This window comes from Anas acuta, chromosome 25, assembly GCF_963932015.1.
Source record: "Anas acuta chromosome 25, bAnaAcu1.1, whole genome shotgun sequence".
Classification (NCBI taxonomy): Eukaryota; Metazoa; Chordata; class Aves; order Anseriformes; family Anatidae; genus Anas; species Anas acuta.
The window spans coordinates 2701449-2723535 of NC_089003.1; the positions used below are offsets into that span (position 1 = coordinate 2701449).

The 22087-nt window shown below is 56.2% G+C and overlaps 2 protein-coding genes across 9 annotated transcripts in view; both read right to left on the reverse strand.

The window, feature by feature from the left end:
- ZNF385C (zinc finger protein 385C) overlaps positions 1-22087 on the reverse strand; it is a 73702-nt gene that overhangs the window by 16420 nt on the left and 35195 nt on the right. The gene's annotated exons all lie outside the window — the stretch shown is intronic.
- C25H17orf113 (chromosome 25 C17orf113 homolog) lies at positions 3230-20197 on the reverse strand. 5 transcript variants are annotated; one of them, XM_068660476.1, is made up of 3 exons: positions 19345-20197; positions 7652-8180; positions 3230-5561 (listed from the first exon to the last, which is right to left on the reverse strand). In XM_068660476.1, exons 2-3 carry the CDS (start codon positions 8168-8170, stop codon positions 4029-4031), a joined length of 2052 nt encoding a protein of 683 aa, XP_068516577.1. In that variant the 5' UTR covers positions 8171-8180; positions 19345-20197; the 3' UTR covers positions 3230-4028. The 5 variants fall into 5 exon arrangements, with proteins under 5 accessions (XP_068516577.1, XP_068516576.1, XP_068516574.1 ...); XM_068660475.1 differs by having other exon boundaries at positions 7652-8281; XM_068660473.1 differs by lacking the exon at positions 19345-20197 and adding an exon at positions 10806-11149.

A 22087-nucleotide genomic window follows, 5' to 3' on the forward strand; every position in this document is an offset into this window, starting at 1 on the left:
TGCACCCGGGGACCTGGCCCCCAGGGACCCCCCCCCCCTGCAGCCTGCACACGCAGCCCTGAGTGTGCCGAGGAAAGCGGTTACACAAAGGCTTTTGGGGCTGGATTGCAAAGGTTTCCGCTTGCCTTTTGTCTTTTTGCAGTGATTGTGCTGGCCCTAAAACCTAAGGTATGTTACCTTCAACATGGGAAGGAACAAGAGGGCAAGCGATGCCTCTGTCCCCATTGCAGGTGGCCAAATGAATGAGTTTGGAGCTCTGCGAGCACCACGGTGCCAGCGACACCCGGGTGCTGCTGCTCGGGAGGGTGCTGGGGCAGGAGCACCCATGGGTGCTGCCCACGGACCAACTATGGACATGACGTGCCAAGCCAACCCTTGGCATCTTTGGTCCCAGTTTTGTGGGTAAATCATTATAGGGCTGGGTCAGGAATCAGGGGTAAAAGACAAAAGCTATTTGGAGAGCACGCAGAAACCCCAACCGAGACGGGACCCTGTGGTAGGAGGCAGGAGAGCCACCTTCCCTCCCCGATTTAGGTTCACCAGACTTCACAAGACCCCAGTGAACAGGAAAAGGCCTTAATCAGCATGGCACATCTTTCTGCAGAGCCCCAGCGAGGTGCAGGGGCCGTGCAAGGAGAGGCCACGAGCCCGTAGCAGGCACCGGGAGGAAAAGCAGCACTCAGCTGAAAGGGAACGCGCTGCGGCTGGCACTGCTCGTGCTCCCGTGGCTAAAGGGAAAAAAATGTAAAAAATAAAAAGAAAAATAATCACGAGGCATGGGGACAAAGTCACCGTCAGCTTCAGTTTGCCTAAACCTCAGATGATCACAAAAGCATGAGTGCTGGATGCAGGGAGCGGGCAGCAAGCAGCGCAGCCGCAGCGCTGGTGTAAGCGGGGCTCCCAGTCACATCCTGAGCTCCCAGTCCTGTCCGGAGCTCCCAGTCCCATCCCGAGCTGTCACTGGGGTGCCTGGCCGGGGGGTGACGGCGTGGTGCCCAGCCGGGGTGCTGGGGGCACCTCCCCAAGGTCGCGGGGCCGCAGCGGTTCTCGCCTTACCTTTGCTGCAGGGCAGATTCCGGCAGCAGCTGCGGGCTGTATTTTTAGGTATTAATTAGACACTCAATTAGAGGGATTTGCTTTGGTGAGAGTGGCAGGGCCCCTGGGTCTGTCTAGGGTGACACGACCTTACCCGAGGTGACGGGCATGGCCACAGGCAGGGAGCAGCACCCCCGGACGCCCAACTGGCAGCTCGGGAGCAGGATCAGTCCCCTCACTGCGGGGCTGCTGCCAGGGCATGGGGTGGTCGTGGTTTTTCCTCTCCCCCCAGGGTTTGGTGGAGGAGCCCCCACCTCCGCAGCAAGCCCTGCTGTGCTGGCTCCTTCTCGATGATGCCAAAAAGGAACGAGCTCGAGGGCTCCAGGGAGCGCTGTCAAAGCACTGATAGAAGGAAGGCAGTGAGGGAGCCCTGCGTTTCCAGCACAGACACCACAAAATGGCTTTGCCCCACTCCCCAGTTAGGTTTTGGGGTTAGTGATGCCGAGGACACACGAGCTGATCTCCAACCCTGCGTGCTGCTGTGCTGAAGCTGTTCTGGTGGATCCTGGATGCCCACAGAGGCATCCCTCCAGCCAACCCACTGCAGCGCTGGGCACCCCATTGCCACCCCTGGCTCTGCAGCAAGGACACGCTGCCCTTCCTAAAAGAGCATCCCGGGTCTGACCACACACCACACGGAGCCACAGCTTCATCACACTCTTTTCGTCTCCAGGGCTCAGCCAGCAGCAACCGAAGCCACCCCAAAACCCCACAGATGCTCTGCGAGGCACCTTCCCGGCTGCTCCGAAGCTCAGCGCATCCCCTACCCCACAAGTCAGCCAGGTCTCAGAGCATCCCCCTGGATTTAAAGACACCTTTCAGACCTTTCTTTAACCAAGCCCCTGCGGGAACGGGGCCCACTGCTCCCCGCAGCCTCCCCCTGCGACCTCACTCAGCCCCCGTTCACCGCGTGGGCGCAATTCTGCAGTCGATTCCCTCCTGACCCCCCGCCGGGCTGCTGAGAGCAACTGCGGCGCTCCAGCGCTACGTCTGCACGAACCTCCGAGCTCTGCCTTTGCAAGCGGCAGCGACACCGCTGCGGGTTTTTTCCTACCATCACGAGGAGCTGCCAAGGACCCGTCTCGCAAACAAACGCAGGGCTGCCTTGAGAGAGCAGCTGGCGCAGAGTCTGCACAAGACAGATGGAGACAGGAGCTGTTTATTCACACGGAAAGCCTGGCTCCCTCTCGTTCGGTTAGGTGTTCTCAGCAAATTTTGGTGGTGTCTCAAATTCCTCACCCAGGGCTTTAAAGCTTTTTGTCTCTGGCCAAGCGTGGACTGAATTCGCTCTGGCTATTTCCAGGAGGCTGGCTGGGAAACGCACGTGTGCGCGCTCCGTGGTGCCAAGGGCTGCGGAGATGGGAGAAGGAGCAAGACCAGGGTCGTATCTGCACCACAGCCACAGGACAGATTTTGGCAGATTGCAGCAACCTCCCTGCCCTGCTCAGCACCCACAGAGCCCCCCAAAAGTGTCCCCCTTTCTCCTGGGTGTAGGGATGCTCTGTGCTGCCTGCTCTGGCACCGATACCAGATGCCAGCCCCAGGCAAAGGCATGGGCTGAACTTGGACCACCAGCATCATGGGATTTGGGTCAAATCCTGCCGGACTGCACATCCAGGGGATGGTGTGAACTTACCTGGGAGCGGAGCTGAGCTGAATCCAGCAGAAAGACGCAACGCTCCCCACATGCTGGAGCGTTAAGCTGACGTGGTGCTTTGGGCTGCTGCTTTGACTTTATTGCAAATTAATATCAGTAAGAAGGATCTTTTCATCCCACCCCTGCAGAACTAAAGAAGCCATCCCTCCAAGTTGAAAAATAACAAACATGATCCCACCTAACACCCAAGGGCACGCCATGCAGCACGCTCTCCATTCAGACCCGGGTGCAAGGCTCATGCACGGGCACTGAGCCGGGTGACAGAGGCGCCCGTCCCACCCGTGGGGCTTGCCAAGGCTTTGCTCGCTTCAAGGTGAGGGAAGGGTTAAAAGAAAGAAACCAGGCTAAACGAACCCAAGTCTGTCCCGAAATAGATGTTAAAAGACTCTTTCTTTGGTTGCAAGGTGGCAGAGCGCTCAGACTGCAAAGGGAGCTTCGGGATGTGATGCCATTTTGAAAAAAACAAGGAATTCACTATTATTTCTTGGACCCTTGTTTATAATTTATTCTGTCATTGCAAAAAAAAAAAAAAAGTCCTTTTAGATATCTTTGTACTTTAAACACTAGGAAAGTTAAGGTAGATCTTTTTCATATATATATATTTATATATATATTTATATATATATACATACACATATATACACAATGATGCATTTAAAAGTTACTATTTCCCCAGTGATTACAATACCGTTCTTTAAATCACTTGCTTCTGAAATGATCATGACTCGATGCCACTGTTAAAAATACCTTGTGCCATGTGCAAGGAATACCAACAAGACACCACCAGGCATTTCTGGGTTTGCCACAGAGCTAGAGAGATACGCTGCCCTTGCTGCATTCATTCTCGAGGCTCCAAAATAACAAAAACCAGATATTTTTGCAGAGTATTAAGTAAAAGCTGCCGGGTATTGTGCAAAGGCAATGTTACATTTGAGCTCAGGAGAAGATTTGCTTTCATCTTGCCTAAAAAAAAAAATCAAAAACAACACCCTGGAAAGACCTCATCGCAAGGTGGAATTTCATCTGTAGTGACACCCAAGGGGAACTCCCCCAAGGAGTTGAAATTCTGGCCAATTCTGACGTCTGCTTTGGGGGATGAAGGGCAGCAGTGGGGCTGGCGTGGCTTTGTGGAGCATCCCATTCCCTTCTTCCCGGCGTGGAGCCAACCATCATCATCATGACGACTGGTGATGGGGAGGACAGCACAGAGGAGATGCTTGGGGCTGCCGTAGGACCTGGCTCCTGCCCGCAGGGCTCTGTCTTCACCAGCCACCCCTCACTTCACCTGCGCCACGATGAAGCCGGACTCCCGCATGCTCTCGTAGTACTCGATGGCCAACGCAAAGTCAAACTCGTTGACGGCCGGCCCGTCGATGGCGATCTTCATGAGGTCGGACAGCCCCTCGTCCTTCACGCAGCGCGACCGGCCGCGCTTCAGCAGCTCCCGGCCCCGGCTGATCTTCTCGGCCAGGACCGAGCCCAACGGCAAGGCCAAGGCGATGGCCGCGAGGACGGCGAAGTCCGGGAAGAGCTCGTGCATCTCGGAGTTGCTGTAAACCAGTTTGACGCAGAGGTCCTTGAAGGACAGCTGGCTGAGGCTGAAGACGATCCGCTTGAAGAGGGGGAAATCGCTCAGGGCCCTCTCGCTCACCACCACCCGGGAGTAGGCCTGCAGGAGGAAATTCAGCTCGCTGACCCCGTAGCTGCCGATGTCCTCCAAAGACTGGGGGTAGCACTTGGGGTTGAAGATGGCCGAGAAGGAGCTGACGGCCTCCAGGACGCTGCTGGGGAACCTGTCCAGCAGATTGCCCCGCACGCTCTCCAGGTAGGTCTCCTTCAGGTGCTCAAAGTGCTTCAGGTGCACCTTGGAGCAGTTGGCCAGCTCCACGCCCTTGTAGTAGAGACGTCTCTCGCCCTCCCGGTCATCCCGCGGGTGCTCGTTCATCTCGTTGAGGAACTCCTGGAGGTTCTGGCCGCTGGCGCTCTTCTGGGCCTGCAGGGTGGTGGCCGTGGCGGAGACGATGGGCTTCAGGATGGAGAGGTCAAAGTCCTCGATCTGGAAAAAGCGGCTGAGTTTCTGGAAGATGGGGAGGACGTCCAGGAGGATCTTGGTGAAGGCCACGAACTGGAACTTCTTGAGCTCTTCGCAGAGGCCAAGGGCCACCGGTGACCGCTCTGCCTCGCTCTCCAGCAGCAGCACCAGCGTGGGCCACGAGGAATCGATGGCTTCCACAGCCGGGAAAATAGAAGTCCAGTGGATGGCCTTGGGGCTCCCAAGGTCTATCTCGCAGAGGTCCAGGACGCTCCGCAGCTCCTGCAGGCTGTTGCTTTCTCCCCTGAAGCTGGAGTAGAGCCTGTAGACGGCGTCCACGGTGGTCTCGTACTTCTGGAGGTATTCAATGCTGAGGATGCTCTGGGTGGGCAGCAGGGAGCTCCCGTGGGACAGGCAGTGCATCTCGGTGAGCAGCGGGCAGAGGGAGCTCAGCGCCGTCCCCACCCCGCTCAGCCGCTCGGCCACCAGCGAGGCGCTGTCGGCGCTGAGCCAGGTGATCTTCATGGTGGGGATGCCGAAGGAGCGCATCACCTCGCCCACCTTGCCCGCCACCGTGGAGGCCTCCCCGGCGGGCAGCTCGAAGCTCCCCAGGAAGGTGGTGGAGGTCTGCCCGTTGCAGGGGGAGACGGTGGTGGTGAACATGGCGAGGTTGCGGTGCTCCAGGACGTCCACCGTCTCGTCCACCACCAGCCCGACAAACGGCGAGGCTTTTATCCTGTGCCTGTCCTCGTTGTGCAGGACCTTGGCGATCGCTGCCTGAGCCAGTTAAGGACGCGCAGGGCAGGCGGGGAGGGAAAGAGAAATACAAATGAACTTTAAAAGCACAAGGGGAGATGTGCAGCACCCCTAGCAAGACAAGCTGCAAGGCACCCACGCTCAGATCTCCCCAAAAGCGGCGCGAGGTCCCAAATCTGAGAAGCCCTTAAGCACATGCTTGGCTCCCACTGGCCACCTGCCTTCAAAGCAGAGCATTGCCCAGAGGATTCAAAGCCACTTTTGCTCATGTTTTAAGCTGCTCGCTGATTTAGGTGTAACAGCTGGGGCTCTTAAATGCAAGTGCCTACAAATTGCTCTCATACCCGGAGTTCAGATGTTGGCAAATCCTGCTTTTGGTCCCTCAGGTTTTTAGGAGCTAGAGAAAGTCAATGAGACGTTGGCACATCTGAACTACAACTTCAGACACATGCTTGAAATTGGAATGTTTTAGCACCCATTCCTGGGTAAAAATATTTCCCTAAATTTTAGCTTAAAACATGGAGCAAGTCCATCTGTCACGGCTATTTGGCATGGGAGTGCCAAATCCAGCTTTCTCATGGAGAGAGCCATGGAAAGCATCTCTGCAAACCTTATTTAAAGCCATGCAATGCTGCCCTGTCTCACCACTCAGCTCACAACTTGCTGGCGCTCGCTTTTCGCTCCGTTCCATCCAAGTGCACAGCAATAGCACTTAAAGTGGCCACGAGCGCTGAATCACGCTGCAAGAGCAGGTTATGTTATGGTCGTGTCCGCAGACCTCAAAAGCAATTTTGGCCTTATAATGCTGTGTGAGTTGTATATACAAGTCAACTCCCTGCTGGAAATTGCTTTCTCTTTTCTAATATGCTGCCTCCTGCTTCCTCTGGCCGCATCCCAAGCAGCGAGTTAAGGTCAGCAGCCCTGTGGGCTGAAGGCAGCCAGCTCCCTGCATCCTCCTCCCTCCCCACTTCCTCGGGGCTCCCGGGACCCTGATGGTGCCAGGAGCTCATTAAGACACCTAACCCCTGCTTCTTCAGCTGTGACTCCATCACTTCAGTGCTTTGCAAGCAAAGCAGCAATAAAACTTTGGGGCATCTCTCCCTTCTTCGCTCCGTTTTATCCATTTCATGGAAATGCCACTGGTTCGAAGGGAAAACTTTCTCTGCAAGCGCAAACGCTGTAAGTAGCAATCCAGGCTGAGAAATCTAATTAGTGGATTTAGCCTATCCACAGTGAAATAGGGTTCTTTATATATCTAAAATGCCTGGCAAACCGCCAAGCGTCACTAAAAAATTAATTTGATTTTAACAGGCATGAAGCATTTGTAAAATTCAAAAAAATACGTGTGTCCTCTCTAAACTCTCTGGCTACTCGATCTTTCTGATCACTCAGTTTAGGGCAAAAGAGGAAAAGCCCACTGTGCTGGCGTGCTAATTGAAGTCCTGAGCTTTCATCCTTCGAGCCTGCAGCATCGACCTGCAGCGATGGGCATCGCGCTCCGGCAGCAGGAGCGGCTGCTCCCGGTCCCTATGTGCTCTGGAGGCACACACATGGCTCAGAGCCCCCTGCTCCCTCGATGGAGCCCATTGCTTTCTCTAGCCCCTCCGTCCTCCTGAATTGTCACATCAGGGAATGACACCAACAAGGTGCCGCGTTTATTATTTTTTAACCTGGAAGCACTTGCCATCAGTCTCTACTGAAAATATGGGAAAGCTGGATAATCACCCGGCTCCAGCATCCATCCAGGTGGGAACAGAGCAGCCAAGGAGCTGGCTCTGATCTTGCCTTTCCTTGCTTCCTGCAGTCCCTGCTGCAAAAATGCATTTTTTTTTTTTTTAGCCCTGGTGAGGCAGAGCACACGCTTGCCTCCAGCCTTAGCCCATGGGACGGGAGCATGTGCCCAAGGCTCCTGTTCACACATGCAGCAGCTGAAGAAACGCCAGCGATGCTCGATGCAACACAAGCTCAGGGGTGCTGCAAAGCGCAGAGCTCCCAGCATGAGCACCAAAACCTCTTTGCTACGTGCCACGGGAGCTTCACAGCACGGTCCGGCCCCAAAACAGCCACCAAACACCACGGGCAGAGAGACCCCCAGCCCACACCGTACACACCTGCATCTCCCTGATGCTGCTGGGGTGGTAGTACTCGCTGTGCTCGGAGGCGAGCAGCGCCTGGCACAGGTTGAACTTCTGCAAGTCCAGCAGAGAGGAGCACTTCTCCTCCGGGATCTCCTCCTTGGCCATCCAGTAGACGGTGGTGAGGATGGCCACCTTGGCCGGGTTCACCTCCACCTTGAGGACCGAGCGCAGCTCCGGGTGGCCGTGGACGCGGGCCTCGAAAGCCAGCTGCTCCCGGTTCACCGCCAGCGCCTGGCGGTGGGCGCCGGAGGTGACGTGCCGCAGCAGGGCATGGCGCTGGAAGTTGTCCGTGCCCACGGTAAAGGCGTTCTCCGCTTTACCGTGCTTGTTCTTCACCAGCGCCTGCCGACACTCTATGCAAAACATGAGTTTCCGCTCATAGTCAAACTCCAGCCAGGTAAATTCTTCCTTCCAGTGCTCATTGAAATAGCGCTTACACTTTTTATTGGAATTGGAAGTTTCCCCAGCTGGCTTTTTCCCTGGAGGCACCATATTGCTGTGGCTGGGAAATCAAACACTACGGTTGAACTGAAACGTGCCTTGGAGGAGCAGCCTCTACATTTAATTTAGTAAGGAAGGTCTATTACCACTTTCCTGGTTCGACTGGAGATGAAAGAGACACAAGGGGAAAGGGATTAGGGCCCTTGCAATCCTCGGTCTTTGCTTTTTTTTTTTTTTCTTGCCTGCTATCGAGGAGCTGCGGTGACACGACGGTGGTGGGGGTGCTCGGAGGGCAGGACCCTGAGCGCCTCTTTTGGTGTCCCCAGCAGCTCTGGGTGCCCGTGGTGGGACCAGCATGGTCCTTCACCTGACCACGGGGCCATCTGAATGCTCTCCCAACCAGAGCTGACCTTCATGCTGCAGCCAACGTTCGGAGGATATGGAAACTTCAACGCTGGCTTTCAACAAAACATCACAAATCAGAGTGTTTGCCCCCCCCGAGGAGAAAACACTCCATTCCCCAAACCACCAGGAAGGACCAAAGCACCTTGTTCACCTCCTCAGGCAGGCAGCATCACCCAGGCTTGCAGGGAGCCTTGTCCTGGGTGGATTTTGAGCTGAACCCAGATGGCTTCGAGGCCAAGGAGCAACTCAAACACATGCCCAGGACCTGCACGTGCACGTTTTCATCCCTTCCTTACTGGCCTTTGTTTCAGGAAACCACCAAACCTGCACAAGCTTTGGGGTCAGGTACAGCCAGTGCTCCTTGCACAGCCAGTGCCACCAGCCTGGCTTGTCCCCAAGGGTGGGGGGGGGCTGGCAGCCAGGACCTGCGGCCACCTGGAGCTGGGGACAGCCAGTGAGCAACTCCTGGATTATCCCCAACAGTGGAGGAAGAGCCAGGACTCCCCAGCATCTACAGGAGGCTACCAAGCACCTAAGCACGTCTTTAAACCAGTTAGCTCAAGTGTTTAAGCAGCCACTTAACTCCCTACCCGTACTTAAGCCCCACTCAGTCCAATCCTTGTATTCCTCCAGGAACAGGACTGAAAAATCAAACTGAGCCTCGATAAAGGGAGGAGGAGGAACCCAGTGCAGAGCAGGGAAGGGGAGAAAACTGGAGCACAGGGGAAAAGGAAAGAAAACGCACCTTCAGCAGCAGGTCGTGAGTGCAAGCCAGGAAATACTCAGTGTAACTCACTGAGAAAGCCACGAGGGATTTGGGTTTTTTCTAAAGAACAAAACCCCCAAGGACGGGAGCCATTCCCACAGCCATCATGGAAAGCCTCAGGATTTGGTGCTGGAGCAATGCTTTGGCCCCCAGCACACCCCAAGCCCCTTCCCACCCACCCAGCTCTTACCCCCCCAGGGTATCCAGGGCTCACAGCCACCCCAAAGCATCGCTGGCACCGCACCACTGCCCTCAGACCCTTGCCCCCTGCACCCTGCCACCCCCCGGGGGCTGCAAAACGCCCTTCATGGAGAGGTTGAGGAAGGGGCAAGCTTCCTCCTGACACAGGGAATGCAAAGCTGTCTGGGCTTGCAACAGGCATGCAGTTCCCTTTCCTCATTAAGCCTATTGAATATAACTGCTTGCTTGGCTCCCCAAACCCAAGCCTCCCTCCTCACCGCACGCCTCTGCGGCGCGGTGCAGCCGGGAGCGCTCGGGGGGCGATCCCCAGCACCGGGCGATCGCGTGCGAAGTTTCAGCCTCGTCCTCCTCAGGCCGGTGGAAAAGCCTCACCAACAGCCACTAAGTGCATCTGCTCTGCAGTCCGTTAATTAGGAAACTGCAAGGGCTTTTGTGAGAGCCGGAGCCAAGACCCGTCTTGCTAAATGTTTCCTCTGCGGTTGCCAGCGCCTGTCGGACGCTCCCCGGGGAACGCAAGCTCTGTCTGGGTGGGGAGCGCCCTGGTGCCTTCCCCCCCCCCGCCCCGTGCCTTGTGCAGGCTCCAAAACTTGGCTCGTGGGCTCGGTGCCCACCTGCCTCGAGCCCCTGGGCTGGGTGGGCACCGAGCTGGGTGCCCTGGCTGCAGCAGGGACAGCGCACGGTCCCCAGACTGTCCCCTTGCCGTGACCAACCACATCTACACACTGCACCCAGACACTCAACCCAGCAAAAAACTCATCCCTTGGACAGAAAAAAAAAAATAATAATAAAAATATATATATATATATACACGCACATCAGTGATGGCTCTGGGGGTGCACAGGGCCCGTGCAGCCTTGCTTGGGCAGAGCAGGGGACAGTGCAGGGGCTGCTGGCGATGCAGCCGTGTCCTGTGCATCCCGGGGCAGCCACCGTGCAGCTGGGCTGGCTCCTCTGCCTGGGGGGAGATTTTAGCACAGTGAGTCCTCAGGAGCAGGTAGCGTGCTGGAGGGGGCTGAATTCAGCTGGGAAGCAGGGGTGTTAAGATTGCACCCCAGCTCCTGCATGTGCTGCTCCCCCCAGGAGCACACAGTTCTGGGCAGGAGCACTGTCTGTAAGGAAGTTTGGGCAGGATTTATTTGCAAGACAAGGAGCCCCTGCTGGGACACGCACGCCCCAGGTCCCTCAGCCCTGGCCGTGTCACTGAAACCGCCCGCCCGGCTCCAGGCAGAGCTTTGCCAAGTGCGAGCAGAGCCGCATGCAACTCCCCCAGCTCCCCCGGCCCCGCACGCCCACCCTCCCTCTACACATACGTACCATGGAACCGCTGCCATGAGCTTTGGGGCCAGGGGGCTTGCAAACTTCCCAAGATTTTGGTTTTTATATAGGAAAAAAAAATACTAATTAAAAAAAAAAAAAGAAAAACAATGCAAAGACAAAAAAAAAAAAATAAAACAATCCCCCGGATGCAGGGCGAAGCACCACACACACACGCATACACCCCCCCCCCCCTTGCCCCGGCGGGGCTCCCCGCTCAACGCATGGGGCGGGCGCCCCGCGGGTGCTGCCGCGGCCCCGGGAACAAAGCCCTGCGGCTGCCGCCCGCGCTCACGGCAGCATGGGAGCAGCCATCTTGCTGCGAGGACTGTCTGGCTCCACCGATGCTCCCGGCAGCCAACGGCGGCAGTGGCCACTAGCGGCAGCCGGCAACGGGGAAGGCCTCGTGGCGGTGGCCGCGCTTCGGCCACGGGGGACGGTGGCCACGGTGGCCGACCAGATGGGCTGGGGTCCCTGAGGTGGTGGGGGAGGACTGGGGATGTGCTGGTGGTGATCCCCAGGGGGGTGCTTTGCTGTAGGGTGGATGGGGGGGGGATGGTGGTGGGTATATGGGGTATCGGGTTTGTGGCACCCCCTGGGATGTCCCCAAGCTGGGCGCACGCAGCTGGATGCCGACCCGGGTCTGGGCACCTCCAGGATATGAGCGCTGCTTCAGCAGGCAGCTGCTGGCAAAGCAGCCCTCCAGCCCTGCCACAAGCATTGAGTAAAATTTTGGGATGAGTCCATTTACTACCATTACACTGGGGTCACCCCGAGCTGCTGCCGAGACCCCGTTACCTGCTGGTGGCCTGGAGCTGTGGGATTCGGGTTGGCACCTCCACCCCAGTGACACCCGAGAAGCACGGGGCTCTGTTTGCACCAAAAATCTTCCAGCATTAAATGCGGGTGCAATTTTGAGCCTCTCAACTTCCAAAACAAATAGGATTTTCTGCCACCCTTGCTGTCCTCCTAACAAGACTCCCGAGGCCATTAAAACCCCAAAGAGCACCCACGTCCTGCAGGAGCCACCAAGGGAACCCCCCTGCCCGTGGTCCACGGTGCTCGGTGCCCTCAGAGGATGCTCTCAGCCCTGCCTACCTGCTGCTGGTGCAGCCAGACCCCGATAAGCACCGCGGCCCCACGGTATGTGCCTGGATTAGGACCTGCTTTGTACCTGGCTCCGCACACCGGGGAGGGGATGGCGGGCAGCCCCGGAGTAAATTCCTCTCTCTTCAGGCTTCTCGACATGTCCTGGGGCAAGAGGCTCCTTTCTGCTCTCGGGACATTCCTGCCCGGCCACCTTGGCTCAGGGTTAATGCTTACAGGAGCTGGGTGAAACCAGAGACCGGGTTTCCGGGGCTGAAAATATGCACTATTTATCCTCGTGCTAATGCAACTGAGAAAAGAGGACTTAAGGTTTTTAATCAATTTTTCAGGCTGCTGCGTCCTCTCCTTTGCAGCTTCTGGGGACAAAAGTACAGAAGTCAGCTGGGCTGTCCCTGCTTTTCCACCCTATTTCCAGGGGGAGCAACTGGGTCTGACCCCGCAGGCTGCTCCTGCCCTTCGCATCCATGGGGGAGCCACCAGAACCTGGACCAAAAGGACGAGGATGAGGATGAGGAGGAGGAAGACCAGCACCAAGCCTGATGCCCGATCAGCACCAAAACCAACCCTGGCTGCTTCTGACTGTCTCGAGCTCAAGGCAGCCACGTGAAAATAAATAAATAAATCGGCAGCAGGGAAACAAAACCAGCTGGAGACGAGAGGCAAGGTGGAACAGGCAGGGCAGCGAAACGCTGCGGGGCAGACAACCACACGGCAGCGCTCGGCCTCCTCGCAGCGGGGGCCCCCAGCCCGGTTCTCAGCACAGCCAGGAAAAATGGCAGGTCTGGGGTGTGGGGGGGGCAAACAGCCCCAAAAACATCCCCCGGGATTCAGGCACTGATGAGGATGACGGTAGAACAGCCGTGCCTGGGATGCTTTTCTCCAGACACCCGGGATGTTTTTGCTGGATTTTGCCCCCCCCCAAGCTGATGGTACAAGCATCTGGTACACAGCAGCATCTGTATGGGGGGGGCTGAGCAGCTCCTGTCCCCCCCCAGGTCTTGGGGACCCCACAACCTGCATGATAACCATCAGCTGGGACAATGGAAGGGACCAGAGCTGCCTGCCCAGGGCACGTGCCACCCACAGAGGACAGTAATTATTTTGCCCTTTAGCTTTGCGAAGAGGTATCGGGGGGGTCAGGAGTCAATCACAACATCTCCATTTACCCCCGCGCAGCAGCAGAAGCCTTGATTTGATTTAATCATCGCTATTTTTCTCCGCCGTGACATGCCTGGAGAGCTCGGTGGGCAGGTGACCTGTGTGCACGAGCGCATTTATCATCAGCATGGCACGACGGGCGCCCGCTGCCTCGTGAGCCAGTTTCCACTCGTGCCCCGTGCCTTCAAAGGCGAAACCAAAACCGAGCTGCTGCCCAGGGAGGGGGGGGGGGAAGACTGGGGCCAGCCCCAATCCCCACATCCTGGGGCTGCTTTTTCCCCATAGATTTCACTTTTTCATCTATAAGGAGCTGAGCAGAAGAGACAGGAAAGCCAACCATATTACCCCCAAAAGATATAAAACCCCCCGAGTCCAAACCTATTTGTGAGATTTTGTTTTTCTTCTCTGCATTAAGATTTTTAACCTCATCTCCCGGCAATGACTCATGCTTTTGGAGCAGGGAAGGAGCTGCTCGTGCTCCCAAAGCCTCTAACAAAGGCGAGCTCCATCCCCTTGGGGTTCCCAAGCCCATCCAGCCCTCCGGTGCCCAGCCCCACATCTCCGCTCCCAAATCCTGCAACTCCCAGACCCAAGGGGCTTCAGGGAGGGAAGCAGCACGCTGCCCCACAGGTCCCTGATCCCAGATCCCCATCCCCAGTGGGATGGCACCGGGATGAAGCTGGAGGCTGGGAGCAGTGTGAGCACGCAGAGGACGCGACGAGCGCAGCACCGGCGGCACCGCAGCAGCATCCCTCGGCACCCGAAGGTGGTGACAGTTCAATTTAATCTCCGCTGTGCACGGAGGAGGAAGGAAAGCTGCTGAGAAGCCTCGGTCTGGTGTAGGAGAGAGCCATCCCTCTGCGAGGGAGACTGCACTCAACGCCGTGTCAGCTCAGACAGATGGGGAATACGCCTGCAAGCCCCGGGTTTGCTGCCTGGCCAGGCAGGGCTGCCTCCTTCTGTAGGGTCCACGCTCTTGCAGCACCGCTGCAATAAGGTTGGAGGGTCACAGGAGGAGCGAGCACCCCAGCTCAGGGCACCCCAATATTCCTCCCTGCTGTGTGCCAGCTCCCTGTGTCACCCAGACATCCTGGGCTTTGCTCATCCTCTGCTGGGGCCCTTCCAGCACCTCTTTGGGCACCCGAGCTCTGGCCTGGACTCGCTCGGGTCCTTGCAGAGGGGCCTGGGGGGGCTGCGGGGCCACGGAGAGCACAGGGTGCTGGAAAGGAGCAAGAAGCCTCCGGAGCTGCCACCACAGGGACCCAGGTCCCCTGCCCTCGCAGCCACCATGCGGGACACGCTGCCTCTCGCCTGCGTCCCCTTGTCACATCCTTTTGCCTGCGTGACGCGATCTGGCAGGGAATCAGCCTCGAGAGAAACTCTGATGACATCCCTGTGAATGCCCCGGCACAGACAGGGCGGTTTGTCTGGGCTGGCAGGGGGGGGACAGAATTTATCTGTCCCCCGCTGGTGACCCCAGCCCGGGGCTGCAGCAATCCCACTGCCCCCATCAACACACCGGGTCCTCAAGGGTACCTCAGCCACAGGATCCACAGCAGGAACACTGCACAATGACACGATAAAATAGCTATAAATGAGCAAAAAAAATAAAAGCCCTCTCATCTGAGCCCGGCTCCCTGAAGTACTCCCCTCTTCATCATCGCCTTCCTCTTCTGGGGCTCTGGGTATTTCCAAAAGGGAGCTCGAGTGGAAACCTGGAGCCCCAGCTTAGCTCAGCCTTTATCCTGAGCATCATTTAAATCATAAAAATTACAGCCGAGCCCAATTCATTACAGCCGGGGAGCAGCTGACAGAAATGAAAAGGGAGAGAAGACTCCAAATTGATGCTTTCTCACCGTTTTCAGCAAAATAACCAATTTGGAACAAATTACGGGGCTCCCTTCTCTACCGGCCTTTTGAATTGCCTCAGAGCGAAGGCACATTTTTCATCGTGTGGCATTTCCTCCATGGCAGGGATCGTTAATGATTCCTTTTAACGAAGCACCTGGGGGCAGGTGAACCCGGCCACGCTGCATCCCTGGCACTCTGCGAGCAGGACCAGCCCTTCCCTTGGCACTAAAGGAGAGGGACAGCAGCAGGAAGGGGAAGGAACAAGGGCTTGCGGGGGACAAGGGACGTGCGCAGGGTCACCTGCAAGCAGGTGGCACAGCCCGGAGCCAGGACAGAAAAATAGCCCATTTATACCCTTCCCCCCTCCCAATTTTATAAAGGTCAGAGCCCTCTGCCTCCCCCCTGCTGCTTTCTGCTTATTTTGGGGGTTTAGAGCAGCCCCGAGAACAGAGCCTGTCACGTTTGCGCTGACAGCTGCAGAAGTACGGAACTCTCCACTAAGTCTGCCCTGGGGCAAGCCCGGTCATATTCAATGTTTGGAAGCAGACGCACATCTGTCATTATTTTTTAATTAGATTTTTATTTCCTACCGCTAGTATTTCATTGTAATTTCCGCCACTCCTACCCGGACCGTGCTAATATAATCACTTCGGAGAAGAGTGGGAACAGCCAGCCTACTTGTTCGAACATCCCGCTCCGCAGAAGGAAAAAAAAAAATCTGTTAAATACCCAGCCCCTGCAGTAATTACAAGCTTAAGGACATCAGCGGGTGCTGGAATGGGCCATCAAAGTGCCGGTGCTGGCAAAGGGCTTGTCAGCAGGCTGCTGGGAGCATCATTTGCACAGAAACTTCAAAAAAAAAAAAAAAGTTGGCATCTGCTCACAATACTTGTCAGCGATCCGTTGCTCAAGCAAGGTGAAGTATAATTAAGAATGGTTTTAAATCAAAAGTGATTTCTGCCCTCAGCTTGGTGATATTTCTGGCCCATATCAGACTGGAGGTTGGGATGAGATGACTGCTCGGTCTAAAAATATTGCGGAGGGGAGGCTGCCGGAGGAATTCCAGCTCAGGCTCCCCAGTGCCTCCCCGGGATGTCGGTAACGGCTGGGAGCAGGGAACAGATGTTTTCCCAGAGACATTTCTGAGAGCAAGCCCCCGGGAACAAGAGCAACTGCTGCATTTACAGGAAAATTCACCCAAAACAACCTTTGGAAAAGCAAAGTTCCACCGTCTGCCGGAGAGGCCCTGGAGCAGCAGGGCAGGACAGAGCACAATGCGCTCCTTGTTGTGCCAGAAGCGCACCCCGATCCCTTCCTGAGCCCGGCGGTGATGGAGACCCCAACGTACCCCAGCTCTGATAACCCAGGCACTGAACCGGAGCCGTTCGAGGTACAAGGCAAGCGAGCAGCTGCTGTTGCTGTCCCGTGATGCCTGCCAGCACCGTGCCCACGCACACACGGGTAGGAAGATGATTTCCAGAGGGAGCAGGAAGCAAAGAAGTCACCATTCACCCACCGCGACTCGAAGCAACACCACAGTCCCAGTTTTACCTTGCAGCACAGGAGTGAGTCCTGAAACCTGGGGGTACAGAGCAGGGACACCCCCTGGCCAGGGTTTTATCATCCACCCCAGCAGCATCCCCCCACGGGCACCACCACTCCCCGGGGTCCCAGCATTTCCCAGCACCTCACCCGAGCCCTTCCCAGTGCTAACCCTCTACCTCCAACCTGGGCAAATTCCCAGCAAGCTACTCGCAGTGCCTAATTTTCAAAGCAAGACAAAACCTCCTAGAGAGCCAAGAGCCCCCCAACTCCTTTGGACCACTCTGCTCCTTATCATAAGGGGGCTTTGTCCCTGCGGTGGTCCTGAGCTCACCAAGGCTGGGCAGCAGCTCCCAGAGCTGGGAGAACCGCAGGAATTTGACAAGTGCAAACGAAAACAGGGAGTGGGAAAAGCAGGAGTGCAAAATCCTGATTTAAAACTCTGTTTGTGCACTATAACAGAGCATAAAACAATAACGTGGCATTTATAATTTCAAATGTTAGCAGTCACCTTAGGCAGAGAGGGCGCTTACAGCCTGACCGGTTACAGCTTTACAAACGTGCTGCGGAGCTGCAACGTCTTAAGAAAATAACTTTTCTTCAGTCAAAACATTGAAATTCAGGGCATTGTGAGGCCTTCACTGTTTCCTTGAGGAGGTGTTTGAAACATGAGGGGGTGAGAAGCCCTCACCCTTGCCACACGCACACACTTCACAAGGCACGGTCCTAACCCGAGCAGCAAAATCCCAGCTCAGCACAGGGCAGCGAGGCTGGGCTGATCCCTTCTCCTTGCTCTGCCATTTGAGGGAACCTGGAAAATTATTCAGGGGCTAAGGAGGAAGAAAGCATTCCGAGGAAAAATAATATTAAATAAAGTATTCTGCTACAGCAGTGGGCACGGTCTGTGCATATATCGGTGCATGCACACACAAACACATCTGTGTGTCTGCTGCATTTCAAAGATTAAAATTAAAGCTTTAGGGGCTTTACAACATTTCCTACATATTTGAGACAGCAAGCTTCACTTTTTGTTGTTGTTAAACCTGCTTTGCCTGAGCAGCGTTCTAGATAGATATCCCACGAACTGCTGTTACGTGTTCCAGGAACACAGGGAAAGACACTTCACGGTGGAAGGACCATGCTTCAAGCCATTAGAAAAATCAAAGTGATCCACGCAAGACAGCTGATGAGCAAGGCCGTAGTTAAAAAAATGACAGCACATCGGTCAAGCCCTGTCAGATGTGCCAGTTCAATAACATCCCTGATTGCCCCGGACTTGCTGCTCTCAGAAAACCCCAGACAGCACCAAGCACGGTGCTGGGATAAAGTATTGCAGGCATGTGTGTGCATGGATGCGTGCACACGCACACGTATGTGCACACGCATGCACATGGGAACAGCAGCAGCCACCCTGCACGGCACAAAGCCTGTTGGCACGGGCAGCAGGGAGACGCACGGCTCTGCTGGAGGCTCCTGCAAAGCCCCGTCCTTGCTCCAGCAGCGGCGCAGAAAGTTCAGGCTGATGACAATAAAAGCCCCCGAATTCCCAGCCGTGAAGCTGTGCGTGAAATGGGTGCGAGAGCAAGCGTTACACTTCGCTCGCTGCCGCAGCTCAACTCAATGAGCCTGAGCCTGCCAAAAAAAAAAAAAAAAAAAAAAGAAAAAAAGAAAAAAAAAAAACGAAAGCCACAAACACCACAGAGCCTTGCGAGCTTTTTTAACTGCTTCTCCTTCAAAGGCGCTGCCTGCCCCCTTCTCCCCACCCAGTCTCATTTCACATGAAAAGCATCAAACGCTCACGGTGCGGGTGCAGCAGGCAGAAAGGAGCCGGAGGATGCCCAGGAGTCAGAGCTGACCCCCAGACACAGAGCAAGGACAAAATAAAGCCGTGTCAGCCCACAATCCGCTTCTTCCTCTTTTTTTTTGCAGCCCTGGGAAAAATCAATAAGATGCAGTGAATCAAACTCTGCTTGAATCCCATAAGTAATTAGGATTAGCAGGCTGGGAGCTGAAGAAACAAGGCTGCATGTGTGCTTGGGCAGGGGAGGGACTGGCTTGTGGGTGTACGATACAGGGCTGAGTCGATTCAAAGAAAAAGAACAGCTTTTAAATGGCTTTTCAGGCAGGATGGAAATCGGGAACAATAGGGATCTGATTTGCTTCAAAAAAAGGAAAATCTAATGCAGGCAATTGAGCACTGCAAAACCCCGAAGGGTGCAGGACAGGGCATGGAAAAACCCCTACAGGTGAACCAATATTTGTGCTCGATGCTGAGCCTCTTACCAGCCACCCATTCCTGAGCCCAGGCTCCTTAAATTCCACATATTTCTGTAGCTCTTTCCCAGCAGCAAATAATCCACGTCAATTTTTCACTACTGAGAGTTAAGCCTACAGCCAAAACTGCAAAAGGGAAAAAGAGACGCCCCCCCTCTCCATAACCTTAGCAGAGCTACCCAGAAATCAGGAAGATTTAAATAAAAAATAATAATAATAAAGGAACGATTCATGCATTGATCGATCTCAATTTGCTCAAGTAACTCAGCAAAAGCTGGCTGCTGGCACGAACACCTGAATCCCATCCGTGCAGCCGGAGACGTGCCCAGGACGAACCCCCCCCAGACCTTGCCCTGCATCCACGGGCTGGACACCCGGTGCCACCGCAAACCCGGCTAAAACCCAGACCTTGCTGTGCCGAGGGCTCCGCAGAACACACGCAAAGAAGCTTCACCTCTAAACCCTGCCCTCCGTACCGAAACGAGCAGCGACCCCGCAGCCGGCTCTCCAGTATCTACCCAGTAAAGAGGAGCGCGAAGCGATGGGGACCGAGCGGGATGCCAGCGGCCGGGCGCACGCGAAGGAAGGAAAGTGGCGTTTCACCCACCTAGCAGCATTTTGGATCCGGCCGCGTCTCCTCCACGCTGCTGGTATCTCCCTCCTTCCTTTGGCGTTGACTTAGGGCTGCATGGCTCGCCCGCAGCCGAGCGCCGCCGCGCCTGGATGGAGCCGCCGGGACCCCAAATGGAAGCGCTGCGCTCCGCTGCTCCGCGCCCCGCAGAGGTGCGAGCCGCTCTCCCACGCGTCCTGCCCAGCCTCAGCCTCTCCCAGCTGAGGTCCCGGCCCAGGGAGGGGGATTAGCATGAAAATCGGGTGGGAGGGAGGTCGGAGGAACCTCGCTGCGGTGCCCCCTTCTCCCCGCTCCTCCTCCTCCTCCCCTTCCCTGGAGCAAAGCACAAGTGCTCTTTTCTTTTCCGAGGCTGGCGCAGAGTAAACTCCAGGGCTGCCAAAGCAAAGAAACTTGGAGCAGAGAGGAAGGAGCCGGCAACCGGCTTCAGCTGCACGCCCCCAAGGATCTGCCCCCTCCAAGTGCCGAGGATTTCCCCCCAATTAGGGAGGGTAATTTGGGGAAGGGGCCGGGATGCGGCTGTGCCGGGTCTGTGCCGCTGGGCTGGGACCTGCTGGGGTTGAATGGGGAGGGGATTGATGGCTGCGGCAGCCCCTGGTTAGGGAGCTCCAGGGGATACCTCCCCAAAATCCCCCCCGCGAGGGGCAAGCGTGGATGGTGGGATGAGCAGAGCTCCCTAAACCCCAGGATCTCATTCTCTTGGGAAGCCAACCTCATCCTGCACGCATCCCCCACAGCAAGTCCTTGGCTGATTTCCACACAGTTTTGCCCCAAAGCAGCCCCAAGGGGGTTCAGGACTCGGGAAGGAGGTGCAAGGGCTCACCCCACACCCCCAGCTCGTTCCTTTTTCTATTAAAACCAAGCCCCCCCCTCCCAGTCCACCCACCCAGCTCTGCAGGATCCCCCCCTCCCCAGCACAGCATCCCTGGCGCGGCACTTGGAGCTGCCCCTGGCCGCCAAACTCCTCATTAAACACAATTCCCCCTTAAAAGGGAAATTAAAACCAACTCCGCGTGGGTGTCAAGGCATCAGGGATGACGGGAAGGGACAAGCACCCGGGGGACGCCGGCTCTGGCTGCTGGGAGAGGGGCAGGGGCTTCCCCAGCCTCCTGTGCCGGGGGGTTCTGTGCGACCCCCCGAGATTTGCCGTCCTCCCCCTCGTTTGCATTGCAAAGCCGGGGGGAACCGAGCATCCCCGGCATCTCCACGCTTTTTGCTTTTCAGGCTGAGCTCCCAGCCTCCGTAGGAGAGTTTCACGACCTGATTGCACAGCGCCTTTTAAAGGGAGAACTGATTAGGAACCTGCTCGTGAAATGAGGTGAAAAAAAAAAAAAAAAAAAGAAAGAAAAAAGAAAAAACAATCTTGTCAACCCCCGTGCAGGCTGGGGATGAAAGGAAAGGAAGAACAGGGAGGATTTAAATACTTTCCTCAAGCAGACAATTCAAAGGAGAGGGCAGAAGACTGTCTCCTTCAGGTACGAGCAGAAAGAGAACCGAGACAAACAGCAAACCACCAAAACCTGGAGGAGCTGCAGCCAGACAGGGCACTTTTGGGGTAGATTCGCACATTTTGGTGCCCCGTGGCAGCGTGCGGCCGTGCTGGGCGCAGGGTATTGCTTTCAGGGTCGTTAGCAGTAAGTTTAGCCGGGCACTCGCTAATCTGGAATTGACAGCTGGGTCCGGCCGGCCTGTTGCCAGCTCCCAGCAGGCTATTTAAACCTGATATTAATTTGCTTAATGTCAGCAGCAGTTTGGCGTTACCGCGAGCGAGCATTAAGCAGAGGGGAACGCGGAGGTGTAAAGACCGCGAGGACGGGGCTGGCACCCAATGACCCCAGGCAAATTTAGGGCATTTCCCCCCTGCTCCTGCAGGGCCTGGCTCCTCCAGCATCAGGCATTTTGCCCAGTTTCACCAATAAATGATTTTCCTGCCCTGGCTGGCGCCACATTTGATTTTCCTGCCACATCGGCTGGCATTGCCACAGCCAAGCAAGCGTGAAATGAAGGGGCGGGAGAGAGAGAGCGCAGCGTGGGACGGGTGCGGCGTTTTCTGGCCGGGCCTTTGTGGCCAGCTGGAGAAGATGCTAATTGCAGGTACTGATTACAGACCACCGCTATTAACGCCTCCTGCCCTCCCCTGCCCAGCTGCAGCTGATGGCTGGAATTCCCCCCGCACCGCAGCCGTGGGTCCAGCCGGGGCATAACTTGCTATATTTGCTCGTGGATGCTGCACGAATCCTCCCACCAGGTCCCTGACTTGCTTCACCCAGTGATGGCACCCAAGGGAGCAAAGCCTGGGGCCGCTTCTTCCCAAAACATCCTCTTTGGGACGGGGCTGCCCGAGGGCCTGGAACAACAGGCTCTGCGATGAGTGCAGGATGCTAAATAAAAAGTCAACGCCGTTGGGCATCAAACGCGCCAGGTGCTGCGCGCACCCCGCGGGTACCATTTTCTGACACGGGTTGTTAACGAAATTCAGGGCCCTAATGGCAGAGCATTAGGAGAAGGAAGCGGTGACAGAAGCAGATGTTTCTTTGCAAAGCCACGGGGGCTGCAGCAACCCTCTGCAGAGCTTCCAGGAATGGGGAGAGCAGAGGAGCTGGGGGGCAGAAGGGGCCGGCGCAGATGGGGGGGGGAAGCGAGGGGCTGCACGTCGCAGCCTGCCCCGGCACGGCCGCCGCTCCCTCCCCAGCAGGGCTCATCCCAGGGGAGGTGAATCCCA